This window comes from Geotrypetes seraphini, chromosome 7, assembly GCF_902459505.1.
Source record: "Geotrypetes seraphini chromosome 7, aGeoSer1.1, whole genome shotgun sequence".
Taxonomy (NCBI): domain Eukaryota; kingdom Metazoa; phylum Chordata; class Amphibia; order Gymnophiona; family Dermophiidae; genus Geotrypetes; species Geotrypetes seraphini.
The window spans coordinates 36,795,744-36,814,609 of record NC_047090.1 but is presented as its reverse complement, the minus strand read 5'-3'; the positions used below and the strand labels follow the sequence as shown (position 1 = coordinate 36,814,609).

The window sequence follows — 18,866 nt, the reverse complement described above, 5'->3', positions numbered from 1 at the left end:
CTTCTCCCCACTCTCTCTTCCCCATTTCCTTTCAGCATCCTTCTCCCCCCCATCTTCCCCATGTCCTGTCAGCGTCCTTCTCCCCCCTCTGTCTTCCCCATGTCCTTTCAGTGTCCTTCTCCCCCCTCTGTCTTCCCCATGTCCTTTCAGTGTCCTTCTCCCCCCTCTGTCTTCCCCATGTCCTTTCAGCGTCATTCTCCCTCTCTCTCTTCCCCATTTCCTTTCAGCATCCTTCTCCCCCCCATCTTCCCCATGTCCTGTCAGCGTCCTTCTCCCCCCTCTGTCTTCCCCATGTCCTTTCAGTGTCCTTCTCCCCCCTCTGTCTTCCCCATGTCCTTTCAGTGTCCTTCTCCCCCCTCTGTCTTCCCCATGTCCTTTCAGCGTCCTTCTCCCTCTCTGTCTTCCCCATGTCCTTTCAGTGTCCTTCTCCCCCCTCTGTCTTCCCCATGTCCTTTCAGTGTCCTTCTCCCCCCTCTGTCTTCCCCATGTCCTTTCAGCGTCCTTCTCCCTCTCTGTCTTCCCCATGGCCTTTCAGCGTCCTTCTCCACCCCTTTGTCTTCCCCATGTGCATTCAGCGTCCTTCTCCCCCCTGTCTTCCCTTCCCCCCGTCTTCCCCATGTCCTGTAAGCGTCCTTCTCCCCCTTCTGTCTTCCACAAATGCTTTCAGTGTCTTCCCCCCCCGTCTTCCCCATGGCCTTTCAGCGTCCTTCTCCACCCCTTTGTCTTCCCCAGTGCTTTCAGCGTCCTTCTCCCCGCCTCCTTCTCTCCCGCCCCAGATGCAGCACAGCCGGCCAGGTCCCCTTACTTTTGTGGCGCTTCCCCGACCGACCGACCGACAACAGCCCCGGTCTGACAAACCTCCCTGCCCTTAACCGCAAATCTAAATTTCCTTCTTACAGCTGCCTTCTTACAGCTGCCTTCCTTCTGCCGCCCCTGGATGATTGCCTTCTTGCCAGCTCCCTCCTCCTTGCTGTGGTGTTTGCTTGGGGCCGCCGGGAACATCTCCGGGCCAGCCGCAGGAGGCATGCAGGAGCGGCAGAGGGAACAAACACATTGCCCTCGAGCGGGCCGCACGGGACAGCAGGTTGTACACCCTTACTTTGGGAACCGCTAGTATAGCGAGTCAAGCTCGGTTTACGAGTCGCAGATTTTACAAAATGTTTTGCTCGCCTTGCAAAACACTCGTAAACCGCGGTACTCGTAAACTGAGGTTTGACTGTAAGGTCAAAATACACATACAGACACTCATTGCTGCATGTAAAACAGGCTTTATCCATAGAAAAAGCTGTGCAAAATTATGTCTCTAGCAGGCAAATCCAATTAAGATGAACGGGGCACAGAATTAAAAACAAGTAAAAGGCTCTGGAAACAAATTGAAAAGGGGACATTATAAGAGAGTATCATTGGTTATATCATTCGGATCTGGATATTGTAACGGGTCATGGTGCCCCCCAGGTGCCACAAAGGAGTCCCGAGACCAACCTGTACCTCACACCTACCTCAGCTCTTTCCACGGTGTCCCAAGAGTGTTCTCACGCATACCAACATCTGTGCACAGACAAAACCCCCAATACATTTTCTCTCTGAAAATATCTTTATTTTTCGGAAGCACAAAGATCTCGCATACATGCAAAGAAAGGAATGTTATACGGTAGCATAACGAAACACAGACAAGCAAAGGAAATTTTATAACCCCAGGTTGTAGATAAGGTACATACTGACACAGGTGAGGAGGAAAACTCTGCCTAAAGAAAAAATATATATGTATCGGAGAATTTCTAGGGTGAACCAAAGTTGTCTGATGACTTCTAGCTCACAGCAAGGCACTGTCATGGTACAGGGAAAGAAGGAGAAAATATGAGAGGAACAGGAAATTAGTCTTAGTGAAAACAAGTAGAGGTATACACATTGCCCTAAAGAAGGAATAACAGGCCAAAAGTCGGCATTGGATTAGGTCCACAACCCGTACACTCAGAGGGGAAAATTTCTCACCATTCATACAAGAACATTTGCTGGGAAGATCAGTGTGACAAGGTCCCTGCTGAAACCGACTAACACGCCCCATCAGCCTGGACACTAGCTATCATTTTTATATGTTTTCTTCAGTTCCATAACGAAACCGAGTGGGACATTGACGCACCGACAAACCCACGCAGGACTTCTGCGCGCCGGCTAAAAACTGTTACTGTTAGCGTTCAGGGTGCCAATCAAGTGGAGAAGGCTTCATCTAAGGCAAGGCAGATATTGGGTTGTATCAATAGAAGTTTCGTCAGCCGAAAGCCTGAGGTCATAATGCCATTGTACAGGGCCATGGTGAGACCTCATCTGGAGTACTGTGTGCAATTCTGGAGGCCACATTACAGTAAAGATGTGCGCAGAATTGAATCGGTTCAACGGACGGCCACCAGGATGATCTTGGGGCTCAAGGGTCTCTCGTACGAAGAGAGACTGAACAAATTGCAGCTCTACACTCTTGAGGAACGTAGGGAGAGGGGAGACATGATCGAAACAATTAAGTACCTCACGGGACGTGTCGAAGTGGAAGATGATATTTTCTTTCTCAAGGGACCCTCGGCCACAAGAGGGCACCCGCTCAAACTCAGGGGCGGAAAATTTCATGGCGACACCAGAAAGTATTTCTTCACAGAGAGAGTGGTTGATCATTGGAACAAGCTTCCAGTGCAGGTGATCGAGGCAGACAGCGTGCCAGACTTTAAGAATAAATGGGATACCCATGTGGGATCCCTACGAGGGTCAAGATAAGGAAATTGGGTCATTGGGGCATAGACAGGGGGTGGGTAAGCAGAGTGGGCAGACTTGATGGGCTGTAGCCCTTTTCTGCCGTCATCTTCTATGTTTCTATGTTTCATCTTCTATTGGGGGGGACCCCCCCCCACTAAACTGACAAGTATTCGTGCTCACGTTGGGGAGGGCGTGGGGGAGGGAACCCCCCTTTACACCATAAACTGCCATTTTCCTTCAGTTTCGGGTAATCGGCAGTTTTCAGTGCCAGCCCCCTCCCCCATGTGAGCGTGAACACTTGTCAGTTTAGTGGGGGGTGTTCCACCCCCCCCCCTTCTGAGTGCTAACAGTTTTTAGCCGGCACGCAGAAGTCCTGCATGGGATTGTCGGCGCGTCAATGTCCCGCAAGGTTTTAACACATCACCGTTTTCTTCTCTTATTGGTCAAAGTGGAGGATTGCACTTTTCCCTTCCCAAACTTTTAGTGTGGCCATAACCTGGTTCCAGGTTCCTTTGAAGTGGTATTTTCCCACGCTAAGAGATAATGGGTGCCTCCAATTAGTGGGGACCAAGCAAAGTAAACCAGGCCTCCCTGCAGGTGTGGGGCATCGGGATGTCCATAATTTTGAGACCTATGGCTCATAGCTTAATTTACTTCCCTCCATGGGAAAGGATGCGTCCACTAGTACGGGGTTGTGGGAGATAGCATCTGAGGTGGGTGTTTATTTGTTTACAACTAGGGAAAAATGCCAGGTGGAGAGGAAGGCAGGGGCCAGACCAGAGGGCAAATGGCCTATGCTAAGAAAGCCTTAGAGGTACTTAATTGATGAGAAAAGACACCGCAACTAAACAGAAGGCTGTTACAGGAGAGATCAAAGCACAAGAAAATTCAGGCCTGCTGTAAAACTTGGTATCCTGTGTTTAGAAACTAGGCAGAATGTAATGTGTAGAAGTCCAGATAATATTCTCCATGCAATTCCCTTATGGTTAACCCTTTATGCTCTGTTTGCAAGCACCGGTTCTTCTGCTTGCCAGGCCTAGTGCATGTGTCAAAAAAGTAAAAGCTGTTTGTATTGTTATTAAGCGTCATGCACTAACTCTATATTCTAAATGAATTCTGGTTATTTAGAAGCACCACCTCTCCACCCCCCCCCCCACCACCATGCTCATGCCCTCCCTTCCCTGCCCCAACACCTATTTCAAATCTTCGCCAGCACGAACAACTGCTTCTAGCCTTCTGCTCACACTGGCCTGACTCCCTCTGAAATCACTTCTGGGTTGCGGGGCCAGGAAGTGACATCAGAAAGGAAAGCCGGCACAAGCAGCAAACTGGAGAAGCTGCTCGCGCTCTCATTGGAACATAAGCAAAGCCTTACTGGGTCAGACCAACGATTCATCAAGCCCAGTAGCCCGTCCTCACAGTGGCCAATCCAGGTCACTAGTACCTGGCAAAAGCCCCAAGAGTAGCAAGATTTTAAGAGGTACGGGGGTGGGAAGGGAGGGGCAAGAGTGTGGTGCAGAAGGAGCGAGGGGGGGAGCTGGAAGTTTGGCACAGAAGGTGCGTGGGGGGCAGAGAGGATGGCGCATGGGGGCGCCTCTGCCTCGAGTGCATCCAACCCTCAGTACGCTACGGTTTTAGAAGTACAGTGCTCCCCCGAGATTTGTGGGGATTCCATTCCAGGAACCCCTGCGAATCTCGAAAAACCGCAAATACGGTTTTTCATGGGGGAGCCAGGAGAGCAGCCAGAGCGCTGTGAGTGCAGGAAATCACTTGCGGTTCGCTCCAACTGCCTCTTCCTGCACGAAGTCGGGCCTTATCCAATCAAAGCAGCTCCTGATTGGATAAGGCCCAACTTCATGAAGGAAGAGGCGGTTGGAGCGAACCGTGAGTGATTTCCTGCACTCGCAGCACTCCGGCTGCTCTCTCCTGCCTCTCCCACTGCCCTCTCCTTGTCGGTGGTTCGCGGTCCGAAAATACCGCCGACCGCGAACAACTGGGGGAACACTATTTAATATATTCACCTTTATCTAGAGGAGTTGCTCAGTGATGTGAAAAGGTTAAAATTAAAGAATGTCATAGATGCCTTTTAGCCCATTGCGGTATGTCAAGCACAATAAATAATCAAAACACCACTAACACAAGTTTTGAACTGCATGCTAGCAGAATTGCAAATAAGTGCAGTTCACTTAATGGCTTCCTAATAACCATTATCTCTTTCTCTCTCTGAGAGACACCACGTGCCTACCTCAGGCCCTCTTGAATTCAGACACACAGTCTCTGTCTCCACCACCTCTTCCGGGAGACTGTTTCAAGCATCTACCACCCTCTCCGTGAAAAAAGTTGCCTCTTTTTTTTTTTTAATCTTTATTGATTTTCATACTTCAATAATGTAATACAATTGATATATTAGGAAAACTGCATAAAAACACATTATTAACTATATAATGTGAGTGCATTAAAAATTGTGATTGCTCAAATCAATTATGCATAGATTAATGTGCAATATGTTTATATAAAGCTTTTTTAAAGGTATATTAAAAAAATGAATGCATGATAATGAATATACATTGGTATGATATGTAATTTGTGTTTGTGATATGTAATATGTAGTTTGCATTTTGTTATACATTAATTTTTTTCTGGTCTCTATAGTATCCCGTTTGCTCTCTTAGTACTGTAATATAATAGTTTTATTCCTACATCCCTGAAATGGGGCCATACTTTTATTTTGGAAGCATTAATGGGTATTTTGCCAGAGTATTTAGTGCTGTATCCTGTGATTATGGAGGTTCGATCCAGTGCAGTGTTTAAATTGGCCATCTAGGCTGGATGGGCCATTGGTCTGGCCCCGTAGGGCTATTCTTATGTCCCCATGCATTTCAGCATTCATTTTTAAAGCAGAACAATGTAAAAAGCAAGAGCCTGATATGTCCGATGTTGACTTTATTAAAGTGCTGGTTGACGTGCCCTTGACGGGAGCTTCCTGAACAGTGGTATAATCTTCGTTTCCTCTGCCCTAGACATAACATGAAGACACACCCCTGATGAACTGTTTGTGCAGGAATGAAGTCATTCTTTTTTGTGTGGGCTAAAGTAGAATGTGCTGCCAGTCACCTGTTGTGAGGTGACTCCTTGTTATGTACTCCACGGAAGAATGCAGGCTCTTGGCTTGCTGAACTTCATAAGGGATTCATAGAGGTCAATGAAAACATGCAAGAGTGGTAGTATTCGTATTCCCTTGACAAGTAGGATGGAAAAAGTGTACCCATTAATACCCTGCACCATCATAAAAAAAAGACGCTTATGATTTACTGGCAATGCTTAAAAATGCATTTCGTGCTCTCAGATTTCTGGCATGGGCAAGATGAAACTAGGAGTTGTGCGTTGCAGCCTTAATGGATTTGGGCCTGAAAAATTGTTCTTTTGCACCTTAATTTGAAGCTGCCAGTGGCCTGTGTATGCAGTATATCCTATCAGGCAGGGTTAAATGGACCACAGTTCAGTAATGGATAGGAGCAATGCCTTTGTCTCCGGGCTGCAAACAGATGTTTTTCAAGATATGCATGGTGAACATTTGAGAATTGTTTTGCATTCAGGGGCTCAATGGCTAATACACATATTGCAGTTTTCCTAAAAAAAACAAAACCAGACCTTGTGGGTCAGAATTAGTTATTCCTGACTTCATCTCTTCCAACAGGAAATTATCATAGGTTGAAGCTATTTGGAGTGCAGAGAGATTATTTTTAATATTTGATATGCTAAACTATGGGGCTTCCAGAGGATCCCCCCCCAAAAGAGAGGGAGGGGAGTAGAGTGGGGTCCTTTTATTAAGGCAATTTAACGCACGCTAAATGCTAAGGTCACCTTAACAATTAGCGCACCTTAATAAAAGGAGCCCGATATTATTTGGATATTTGTAGTAAATTTTATAAAACTTTGGATGGCTATTGACTGTTCTTTTTTCAAGCCAACAAAAGGAGAATTATTTGTAATGGCAAGCAATGGATTTGAACATGAAAAGCCCCCATAATATGCCCAAGCAGCCTTCTGCTCCTGGTTGTCCATGTACACGTCCTTGGCAGGCACAGCAGGGAGCTGACAATAGGTCTAGAATAGTGGTCTCAAACTCGTGGCCCGCCAGGTACTATTTTGCGGCCCGCGGTCTGTACTAGTGCTGTCCGCTCTTTGCAGCATCTTCTGGCTTCCCCTCTGGCCTCCTGCTCTTACCTTCAGCTAATTACCACAGCCTGCAGAGAGGATCGCCAGTGCTGTAGCGATTCTTGCAGGCTGCCGTCATCCTCAGCAGCATGTTCTATCTGCCGCAATATTGCCCCTGATGTCAGAGGAGGGGCGGGACTGCAGCAGAAGGAATGTGCTGCAGAGGCCAATGGCAGCCTGCAAGGAACACTACAGCACTGGCGATCCTCTCTGCAGGCTGCGATAATTAGCTGAAATTAAGACCGGAAGGCCAGGGGGAAATTAGAGGATGCTGCAAAGAAGGGGGGAACATGCTGGACTTCGAGGGGAGGGGGGAGATTTATAGATTATAAAGAGTTTTACCTATTCAAAATTGTCATTTCTTTAATAAGACATTAACTATTTTTTCTGCGGCCCTCCAAGTATCTACGAATCCAAAATGTGGCCCTGCAAAGGCTTTGAGTTTGAGACCACTGGTCTAGAATCATTTCAGTTATCCTTTTGAAAGAAATCACTTTTTTTTTTCTTTGTTCCTTTAAATCTCTTTGTCCGTCCTTTTCAAAGACTGGAGGAAGCAATTGTTCAAATTTGAAGTTTGGGGGGGAGGAGGCACGGAGGCAGCAGGCTGGGTAACAAAGTTAATAGGAAAATTATGCAATCCGTTATGAACATTGTGGATGTGTGTTTCCATGTTTTTGTTTGTTTTGATTTTATAATAAAAAGCTTTGATTGAAAGAGTGATTATATCAGGATTTTTTTTTTTTTAAAATAAACATAATTGAGGGAGGGGGTGTAAAGCTTGCGCATCCATTACACTTTTACCAGTTCTGATTCCATAAGAACATAGCCTTACTAGGTGAGACCAATGCTCCATCTAGGACCGAGCAAAAACTCTAGAGTAACAACATTCCATGATTCCAAACTGCAGCTTTTCAGTGTCTATGTAAGCTATAGCTAACAAGACAACTCAAGCAGGATAAGTTCTAATATTTGATCATAATCAGATGATAGCACTATGGATTTTCTTGCATTGTTTGAAACATAGAAACATGACGGCAGATAAAGGCCAAATAGCCCATCTGGTCTGCCCATCCGCAATAACCATTATCTCTTTCTCTTTCTGAGAGACATCACGTGCCTATCTCAGGCCCTCTTGAATTCAGACACAGTCTCTGTCTCCACCACCTCTTCCGGGAGACTGTTTCACGCATCTACCACCCTCTCCGTAAAAAAAAGTTATTTCCTCTTTTTTTTTTTAAATCTTTATTGATTTTCAAACTTCAATAATGTAATACAATTGATATATCAGGAAAACTGCACAAAAACACATTATTAACTATATAATTATTACATTAACAATCATTTCCTCCCCTCCTAAACTTACTATTTGAATATTAATACATATAAAATAATTTCAATATTATAATGAATTAAATAAACTTTTCAAAATATATTCCCCCCCCTGGATGTACAATGAATGTAATGAAAAAAGAACGAAATACGACCTTAATTATAATATAATAAAATTAGTCAATGGACTCCATATATCTTTAAAAGACTTATTATTCCCAAAACGCTCTGCCATCATCTTTTCATACTTGTACGTGGCACACACAGTTACCCATGAAATAGTAAAATTAATCCTATCATGATTTTTCCAATTATGGATAATCAGCTGAATTCCTATTCCTGTCAATATCATGAAAAGGCTTGATGTCCCAGGAAGTCCGCTTGGATGAATATATGTACACATAGGGGGGGTGGGGGGAGTTTTTCTGGAATTGCACAACAAATCAACAAAATACTTCCTTGAAAAACAGTCACTCCATGGCAAATAGAAGAAAGGAGTACTTATCTTTTTATCTGCGATATTTGAAACTATAAATTGCATTGAATGGTTGCACTATCTATTACATGGATTGTTGGACTGAGAAATCTGGATAGTGTTTTTAGAAGTGGAGATTTTGGGAACTTTGGATTGTTTTCACTTATATTTCGGTTGCACTGAGCACTTTGAAATCGACAGCTGAGCCCAGGATGTGACAACAATTCTCAAGAAGATAAGTACTCCTTTCCTCTATTTGCCATGGAGTGACTGTTTTTCAAGGAAGTATTTTGTAAATTTGTTGTGCAATTTTGATATCCTTTGCTTGTATAGTTGATATATTGTAAAGTGTATTTATATGCAAAATATTTAAAAATATTAGAATTAAAGATATTTAAGACAACCAATTCTTTTTTTTTAGTAGAAAGTTTATGAAGTGGTGTACCACATATTATCGCCTCATATGACAAGGGGATAGATGATTCAAGAATGAGATTAATTTGTCCCCAAATTGACTTCCAGAAACTAAGTATCAATGGACAAAAATACAACAGATGATCCAAAATCCCTATATTAATATGACAATGCCAGCATCTATTAGATTTAGAATTATCTATTTTTTGTAATCGAACTGGGGTCCAAAAAATCCTATGCAACAAAAATAACCATGTTTGTCTCATAGATGCTGACGCTGTACATTTCAACCTCCAAGTCCTATCACCTCTTAACTTCATCCTATGCCCTCTCATTGCAGAGGGTTTTTTTTGTTAGAGAAATGTATGTACATGTTTTGATAGTTCCCTTCCAATTTGATGATACCCTAGAGATTGCTTTCTTTGAATGGTAGCATCTTAACATGTCATTCTGAAACTGTGTTTTCTTTCCTTAAAGGCAAAAAAAAGGTTGGGGAGTGTGAATGACGCAGCTTTTCTCAGTTTGTGCGCAAAAGAACTTTGAATTTAAAAGTTACAGAACTTAGTTTTGCTACTTATGTTAAATTTGATACCGACCCATCTTTCAGAGAGGGACTTAAGGGGGAGATTTTGGAGGCATGATGGTGTGTGTCTTGGTATTTGTGGGTGGTGTGGAGTTAGGTGTCCTATGGCCCACTTATTTCAGCCTTAAGCTCGGTCCTAAGGTCCACTTATTTCAGCCTTAGACTTTGTCCTAACGCCCACTTATTTCAGCCTTAGGCTCGGTCCTAAGGCCCACTTATTTCAGCCTTAGAATTTGTCCTAAGGCCCACTTATTTCAGCCTTAGAATTTGTCCTAAGGCCCACTTATTTCAGCCTTAGACTTTGTCCTAACGCCCACTTATTTCAGCCTTAGGCTCGGTCCTAACGCCCACTTATTTCAGCCTTAGGCTCGGTCCTAAGGCCCACTTATTTCAGCCTTAGACTTTATCATAAGGCCCACTTATTTTAGCCTTAGGCTCGGTCCTAAGGCCCACTTATTTCAACCTTAGGCTCGGTCCTAAGGCCCACTTATTTCAGCCTACTTTTCCAGTGTTAGCAGACTGTGCTAACCCTTTTAGGTATTAATGCGCACTGAATGGGATAGAGCTGAATTAAGACATAGGCAAACTAGATATGTGTCTTGGTGGGGAGGGGTTCAGTTCAGCCGTATTTGTAATGCAGATCTGGCAGGATTTCTCCAGGGTTTTGCTCCAGCTTTCCTGGCCCACCATCAGCAGCAGGGAGATAAGCAAAGCCTTTTGTTTTTTTAACCTGCTACATCTGGCATCTCTTCACATTCGGTAGCAGGGCGTAAAGACAGCAGTGGATGATAAGCTGGTGACAGCCTTGAGAAATGGAGAGTTTGAATCCCAAAAGTAACATAATTCCAGTTTTTTAGAACAGACCATAGTTTAATGAGTTCAGGTGCAGAATGCCAGGAGTGTTCAATTTTATTTTGGCTTTGAAAGAGTTTTTAGAATAGCGACAAAAGTACAGATAGATGATTCTCGTCTTAGGTATGAAAATGTTTGAAAGAAGAGTGAGATAAGAATTAGAGATGGTCCATTAGTGGTGTAAAAACATTTTGAATGCACTGAAGTTATTTAGGGCCTGATTCTATAAATGGCGCTTAAAAATTGTGTGTGAACATTTGTGCGCACACCCAATTTCCATGAGCAATTTAACCGAATAGCAAGCCAATAATTAAGTGCTAGTAATCAGCACAAATCGACACTATTAGTACTCCTCATCACTTATACAGCACTGAAAGACATTTATAGGCGGTTCCTGCTCAGACGAGCTTACAATCTAACTTGGACAGGAAGACATGACATATAGGGTTGGGGATGCAGAACCCAAAGTGTGAGGAGTTAGGAGTCGAAAGCATTGGGCCTTGAACACTGCCAGAGACTGAGCCCGCCATAGGGATTCGGGCATCTTGTTCCGAGCATAAGGCGCAGCAAGGCAGAAGGGACGGAATCTGAAGTTGGCAGCCGAAGAGAAGGGCACAGAAAGGAGGGACTTAGCAGCTGAGTGGAGCTCATGGGGAGGGGGGGGAGAATCATAGAGGGAGATAAATGAAGAGAGATAGTGAGAGACAACTGAGTGAGTGCATTTGTAGGTCAGCAAGAGGAGTTTGAATTGTTTTCTGAAATGGATGGGAAGCCAATGAAGTGACTTTAGGAGAGGGGTAATGTGAGTAAAGTGCCTCTCCTGGAATATGAGTCGTGCAGCCGAATTCTGGACAGATTGGAGGGGAGCGAGATGACTAAGCGGAAGTCCTGAGAGTAGTGAGTTGCAGTAATAAGTGGATAAGTGTTTTGGTGGTGTTCTCAGAGAGGAAGGGTCGGATTTTGGTAATATTACACAGGAAGAAGCAGCAGGTTGTAGCAATTTGTTCTGTAACTGTGCGGTGAAGGAGAGAGAGGAGTCAAAGATGACCCCGAGATTACGAGCAGATAAAACAGGAAGGATGAGAGTGTTGTCCACAGAGACGGAGAACGAGGGAAGTGGAGAGGTGGGTTTAGGCGGGAAGATGAGCAGCTCTGTTTTAGCCATATTCATTTTCAGATGGCGGCGAGACATCCAGGCGGCAATGTCGGACAGGCAGGCTGAGACTCTGGTCTGGGTTTCATTAGAGATATTTGGCGCAGAGAGATAGATCTGGGAGTTGTCAGCATAGAGGTGATACTGGAAGCTGTGGGAGGAGATAAGCACTCCAAATGAGCAAGTGTAGATTGAGAAAAGGAGCGGAACCATTAAAACCCCCCTTTTACAAAACCATAGCGTGGTTTTTAGTGCTGGCCGCGGCAGTAACAGCTCTGGTGCTCACAGAATTCCTGCGCGCGTTGGAGCTTTTACCGCCACGGCCGGCACTAAAAACCGTGCTACGGTTTTGTAAAAGGGGAGGGAAATTTGCACGTGTATTTTTAGGCGGCAGGGTCCACATGTAAATATCAAGGGGGTATGGCCTTTGGAGGGTCATGGTTGGATCGGGGGAGGGGGTTGTTTCTGCAATTTTTGCATGTTGCTATAGAATAAGGGGGATCGGCACCTAATTTAGGCACAAGGATTTGTACCGGGGTTTAGTTGGTGTAAATCCTTAACACTTAAATTTAGCCATGGATCCCAGTGCTGAGCACTATTCTATAAACATTGCCTAATTATAAGCGCGTGATTAGCGGGGATTAGCGCGTGATTAGCGGGGGACTAGTGCATTTTTTTTAGTCAGCACCATTTTTTGGCGCCATTTATAGAACTGAGTTCGCAATATACACTAATGTATGAATTAAGTCGCCTTAAGTTTATTAATGCACATTAAAACATTATTAAAACGCCCCAAAGTGAAAATTCAAGGAAGAAAAAAAAAGACATTTTTGCTTGCCAACGTCCCTACTAAAAATTCTGTCAGCCGATTCTAGTTTATTCATATTTTGTTTGTTTTTGCGCTGTTTTATTCCGCCTTTTACTGATATTACATGGCTGTCCTGCTAAAGAGTTAAGATGATGGCTCATGCATAGGATGAAATGACATCGAGACTAGCATATGCTTGAGATGGTGTTTGTAAAATACAGTCAGATTCAAAATGAGGACTGGAATCAGTTAGGTCATGGAATGAAGCCCTCATTCATCGGGCTTCAAACCACATATATTTTTTTAATTTATTTTTCAATGCTTATAAAACTTATTTAATGATTATCAAAAACTTTAAAATATAAAGGTTTGCTCTTATATTTAAAGCGACACTTATCTTTTAAGCGAGTCGCTTATCAGCTGTGCTCAGACTATCGGACCGACGGCTGATAAGCGACTCGCTTAAAGATAAGTGTCGCTTTAAATATAAGAGCAAACCTTTATATTTTAAAGTTTTTGATAATCATTAAATAAGTTTTATAAGCATTGAAAAATAAATTAAAAAAATATATGTGGTTTGAAGCCCGATGAATGAGGGCTTCATTCCATGACCTAACTGATTCCAGTCCTCATTTTGAATCTGACTGTGTGTACTCAAAGGACTGATTACCATTTCTGTTCAGTTTGTAAAATACAAACAAGGATATATAAGAGATGTGATTTGATAAAGGGCTCCTTTTATCAAGCTGCGCTAGCGGGGTTAGCGCGTGCAGATTTTAATCACGCGCTAACCCCCGCGCTGGCCAAAAAAAACTACCGCCTGCTCAAGGCAGGCGTTAGCGGCTAGCGCAGCCGGCGGTTTAACGTCCGCTATTACGTGCATTAAACCGCTAGCACGGCTTGATAAAAGGAGCCCAAAGTCTTCAGTTTCTGTAATTTTCCACATGGCGGTTTTCACTTGACGACTGCATCCTTGCACAAATGTTGGACTATCAAAGCTATAAACTTGTTTGTTTGTCAAATGAGGGGTTTACATGCATGGCTATCTGAATTTTTGTGGCCTCCACAGTAGGAGCTTTATTTTGCACCAAGACACTGAAGTGCACATGAACATAATGTGATCCGCGAAAACAATCTGTGGAAAGAAAAAAAAATTAATATCACGCCTTTTGTCTGTTTTAAGGGTCGTAAAAGCGAGGCTGAAAGGTACTTCCTGAAGGCGATTCAGCTGGATCCTACGAAAGGAAACTGCTACATGCACTATGGTGAGTTGGTGATAAAGTTTTTACACACCGCTCCATTTTTGCTGTCATTCCACTGCTATCACAGTGCCTTATGCTTGACTGCACCCATCAATTCCCCCCCCCCCTTTGTTTTATTAGTAGGCCTTGGCGTACTACAGTAGATTCTCGGTTAACTGGCACACTCAACCAACCGGCAAAAAAATGATCAGAAAAAGAAAATTCTCCCCATGCTCCTCAGACAATGCCCAAAGTGTTCCAGACCCATCAACCCTCCTCCCTCCCTCCAGCCCCAGAGGCTTCAGCAGCACCCACAAATTTCTCTCCTTCCAGTCCCAGAGGCATCAGCAGCACCCACAAATCTCCCTCTCTCCTTCCAGCCCCAGAGGCATCAGCAGCACCCATAAATCTCCCCCCTTCCTTCCAGCCCCAGAGGCTTCAGTAGCACCCACAAATCTCCCTCTCTCCTTCCAGCCCCAGAGGCAAATACAGCACCCACAAATCTCCCTCTCTCCTTCCAGCCCCAGAGGCATCAGCAGCACCCACAAATCTCCCTCTCTCCTTCCAGCCCCAGAGGCATCTGCAGCACCCACAAATCTCCCTCTCTCCTTCCAGCCCCAGAGGCATCTGCAGCATCCACAAATCTCCCTCTCTCCTTCCAGCCCCAGAGGCATCTGCAGCACCCACAAATCTCCCTCTCTCCTTCCAGCCCCAGAGGCACCTGCAGCACCCACAAATCTCCCTCTCTCCTTCCAGCCCCAGAGGCATCTGCAGCACCCACAAATCTCCCTCTCTCTTTCCAGCCCCAGAGGCATCAGCAGCACCCACAAATCTCCCCCCTTCCTTCCAGCCCCAGAGGCATCGGCAGCACCCACAAATCTCCCCCCTTCCTTCCAGCCCCAGAGGCATCAGCAGCACCCACAAATCTCCCTCCTTCCTTCCTTCCCCAAAGGCATCAGCAGCACCCACAAATCTCCCTCCATTCCTGAAGCAGCAGAGTCAGTCCTGAGAACCCCCCCCTCCCTCCTTCCCTCGAAGCTGTAGCGACAGCCAGCGAGTAGAGGAAGTGCCAGTTAACAGGCTGCTTCAGCCTGCCCCAGAGGAAAGGCCCTGCCTGGGCTGGCCAGAAGCTGCCTGTTTACCATGTTTCCTCTGCTCGATGGCTGCTGCTACAGCTTCGAGTGAAGGAGGGAGGGGGATTTGTTAGGACACTCTGCTGCTTCAGGGATGGAGGGGGTTGTCAGGACCAACTCTGCTGCTTTGGGAATGGAAGGGAGGGAGTGGGAGAAGAGGGAAGAGAAAGTGGGAGAGAAGGAGGGGAGAGAAAGAAGAGAAGAACAGATGTTGGACCTGCAAGTGGGGGTGGGGTGATGAAAGAGTGAGGTGGGAAAGGAGATCAAACTTATTTTTACAGTAACTCTCAAGCAACCGGAAACTACAGTTATCTGACATCCACCAATCCCCATAGGTGCCAGATAACTGATATTCTACTGTACTGTATATAAAAAATGTAGTCGTATAAATTGCAAAAAACAGGCTTTAAGGGAGCAGTGCTATTCCAGTTTATTTCCAAGTTTTATTTAAAATATGATAATCCGCTTATCATTTTTTCTAAGGGGCTATAATAGGGAACCTATTTGAATTCTCAAAAAATGCCTATTTTATAAAAGCTAAAATCTTCTAGAATCCCAATACATATGAAACTCTAAACACACAAATACAGTGCTAGGCAGATTACAGTCTGTGCCTTGATTGTGGGTGGACAGATGTGGACGGGCTGGACTGAGGCTTTCAAGACAACTTCAGTAGCTGACGAACGGGTCCAGTGCTGGGCGGACTTCTATGGTTTGTGCTCTGAAAATTCCAAGGACAAATCAAGGTCAAGTGTGCATATATAGTATCATGCTTCAAGTCTATCTTATTGGGCAGACGGGATAGACCATACAGATCTCTATTTGCCGTCATCTACTACGTTTCTACTACTCTTTCTTATTTCTATAGCACTGCTAGGCAGTGCTGTACCTTAAAACATTTAAGAGACGGGTCCCTGCTCAGTAGAGCTTACAGTCTAATCAAACAAGACAAGGAGGGGTTAGGGTGTTTCTCAGGCATGGGTATTTTATAAGTGAGTGGGAAGGGGGTTAGGAGTTAAAAGCAATTTTGAAAAAGTGGATTAGAATACTTCCAGGGACGGAGCTTGATGTACTGACTTAGGGGGTCTGTTCCAAGCATGTGGTGGAGCAAGAGAGAAGGCACATAGGCAGAAGTTGTCTGTAGAGGAGACGTGGATGATAAATGGAGTTCCCAGGGCGGAGTGTAGAGAGATAAGAGAGGAGAGATATTGAAGAACTGCAGAGTGAATTCACTTGTTTAAGTCAGTAAGAGGAGTTTGATAGAGAACAGATGGAATGGCTCAGATTTGTCTGACAACACTTTCCTCTAGTACAGGGGTGTCAGAGTCCCTCCTCAAAGCCTGCAATCCAGTCGGGTTTTTAGGATTTTCCCAATGAATATGCATGAGATCTATTTGCATTCACTGCTTTCATGGTATGCTAATAGATCTCATGCATATTCATTGGGGAAATCCTGAAAACCCGACTGGATTGCAGCCCTCGAGGAGGGACTCTGACACCCCTGCTCTAGTAAAACCATGCTGCCTCAGGACCCGCAGTTCCATTATATGCCTTGTACTCCCCAAATCTTCATAGGTTTGTTTTATAACTAGTATCCACAAATTTTTATTTTGGTGAAAAAAAAAGAAAGAAATAATAGGTACTTATCCGAGATCAAATGGGGAAAGGATTAAAAATTTTTTATTTATTTATTTAACGCATTTTTATACTGCCTAAAATCTAGGCAGTTTCCAATCTCAAAAACATTCATAAAATTCCATAAAATCAACAAACATAGACAACATTCATTATCTAACCCCTGTAGCGCACCTTGTTTAATTGGAAACCAATGTGTCTTGTATAATAAAAGCATGATGTGGTCATATTTTCTTGCCTTGGAAAAGGAGTTTGACCGCAGCATTTTGTAAAATCTGTAGTCTTCATAACTCTTTTTGATGAGAGGGGAAGGGAAGGGAAAGAGAATTGGTGCTTTGGGGGGGGGAGGAGAGACTGGGGTAAAGGAGGAAAGTCAATGTGCAAGGTGGGTGAGGGAGAGAGTCCCTGGGTCACGATCAAAGGTTATAAATGCCAAGGCCATTATAAATCTTTTTTTCAGGAGTCTGCTAGTGTTTATTACCATTATTGTAATATGTTCATTAAAAACTACCAATAGCTGAGCTAATAGAAAGTCTGTTTCCACTTTAGCTTTGGTTCTGAATTCCTTTCTCTCATTTCATGTAATCAAAATATTCTATGAGAATTTTATTTGCTATTCAAAAAAAAAACAACCCTCTTTTCTCACCTTCTACCTTCTTGATTCTAGTAGCGTGATTTCAGAATGTGTTCCTGTTTTAGGTTTGTTATGTCTTTGTGTTTCAGGTCAGTTTCTTTTAGAAGGAGCCCGCTTGATAGAAGCGGCTGAGATGGCTCAGAAAGCCGCAGAACTTGACAGCTCCGAGTTTGATGTGGTCTTCAATGCAGCTCACATGCTCAGGTTGGCTTCCTCCATAAACTATCCTCAGAATATGCATATAATTATCATGTTTTATTTATCAAACAGTATATTTATTATATACTGATCTAAATTTGTTATGGTTCACTTTCTCTGCAGCATGACTTTGAGAGAGCCTAAATTGAATACTCTTCATTTTCACCCTTTTTCTTTTTACGTACACATCAGTGCCTGAAGAATCAGCACTTGTATGATCTTGTAATTTTCTCCATAGTTGCACGATAAAGTTTAGTCTCCATTCAACATTCCTCTCTCTTATTTCAGCAGGCATATTCATTTTAGAGACTTCAGTCACAAAGAGAATGGAGAGGTCTCGGATATTAGATCAGTAGAATCAATTCTTTTAACTGCAGCTTTAGAAAATTGGAAATACTTAAATCTAGAAAATATATTGTCAGGGAACTGTAACCCAAATATAATGCTCCATTTCAATGTAGTCATTTTGTGAAGATACTCGGCTTCCAGCATAATTAGTGATGTTATCCGAACACAAGTATTGAAAGCCAGCCTTGCGCTCCCTTGAGTTTGTTAGCTGAAATTTTTTAAAGGGTTAAGTTTTTTTTCATTTTATCTGCCCTCTAACAACAGACTTTCATCACATATGTGTCATTACAATATTGTTGCTTAAGTTCTGAATATAATTCTAATTATTATGGTGTTGTTTGCACTTAAAGGGGATCGTTCTTTTGGTGTTTAATGTCTTTGAAAATCTGCTTCAAAGTAGAGCCACTATGCTAATCAATATCAAATTTATCCTGTTAATAAAATGATTGTCTTGTTGGGTGTATCGTAATCCATTTACTATTTGTGATCGAAAAAAGTATAGTGGAAAAGAAGCGGGGAAGACCAGCTCAAATGTCACTGTGGCTCCATGTAATCTTGGGCAAGTCACGAAGGGGTCCTTTTACTAAAGCTTGCTAACCGATTTAGCGCATGCTAATTGATTTAGCGTGCGCTAAAGATTAACACGTGCTAAATGCTAAGACGCCCATAGAATATAATAGGCGCCTTAGCATTTAATGCGTGCTAATCTTTAGCATGCACTAAATTGGTTAGCCTGCCTTAGTAAAGGACCCCCTAAGAGGGGGAATTATCAAGGGGAGCTAATGATTAGCAAACGCTATAGGGCTGATTCTGTACGTAGCGGTTGCCATGGCAGGCGCCTAAGAAATGGGTGCCTGCTGCATGTCAGTCGCCAACAGGCGATGTGTGTAGAATCAGGCATACCAGGCCTACATTTCCGGTGCCTAGGGTCCTTCATGAATCGCGGCCAGCATCGCTTACGGACTCCGAAGACCAGCACCGCCCCTAACCATGCCCAGCGCCAACCTTCAGTATCACTAGACGCTGGTAGGCGCAACAGACCAAAGTGCCGATCAAGTAGACTGTGTAGCGGGAACATTTTTTTTTTAAACTGAGTTCTTAAT

At 43.9% G+C, this 18,866-nt stretch overlaps 1 protein-coding gene across 4 annotated transcripts in view; it reads left to right on the top strand.

The window, feature by feature from the left end:
- The window catches only part of TMTC2 (transmembrane O-mannosyltransferase targeting cadherins 2), a 305,129-nt gene that overhangs the window by 217,946 nt on the left and 68,317 nt on the right, over positions 1-18,866 (top strand). For all 4 annotated transcript variants that reach the window (XM_033952959.1, XM_033952961.1, XM_033952960.1 and 1 more), the window contains exons 9-10: positions 13,758-13,839; positions 17,307-17,421. In XM_033952959.1, coding sequence (XP_033808850.1) covers positions 13,758-13,839; positions 17,307-17,421 — 197 coding nt within the window. The remainder of the gene's footprint in view (positions 1-13,757; positions 13,840-17,306; positions 17,422-18,866) is intronic.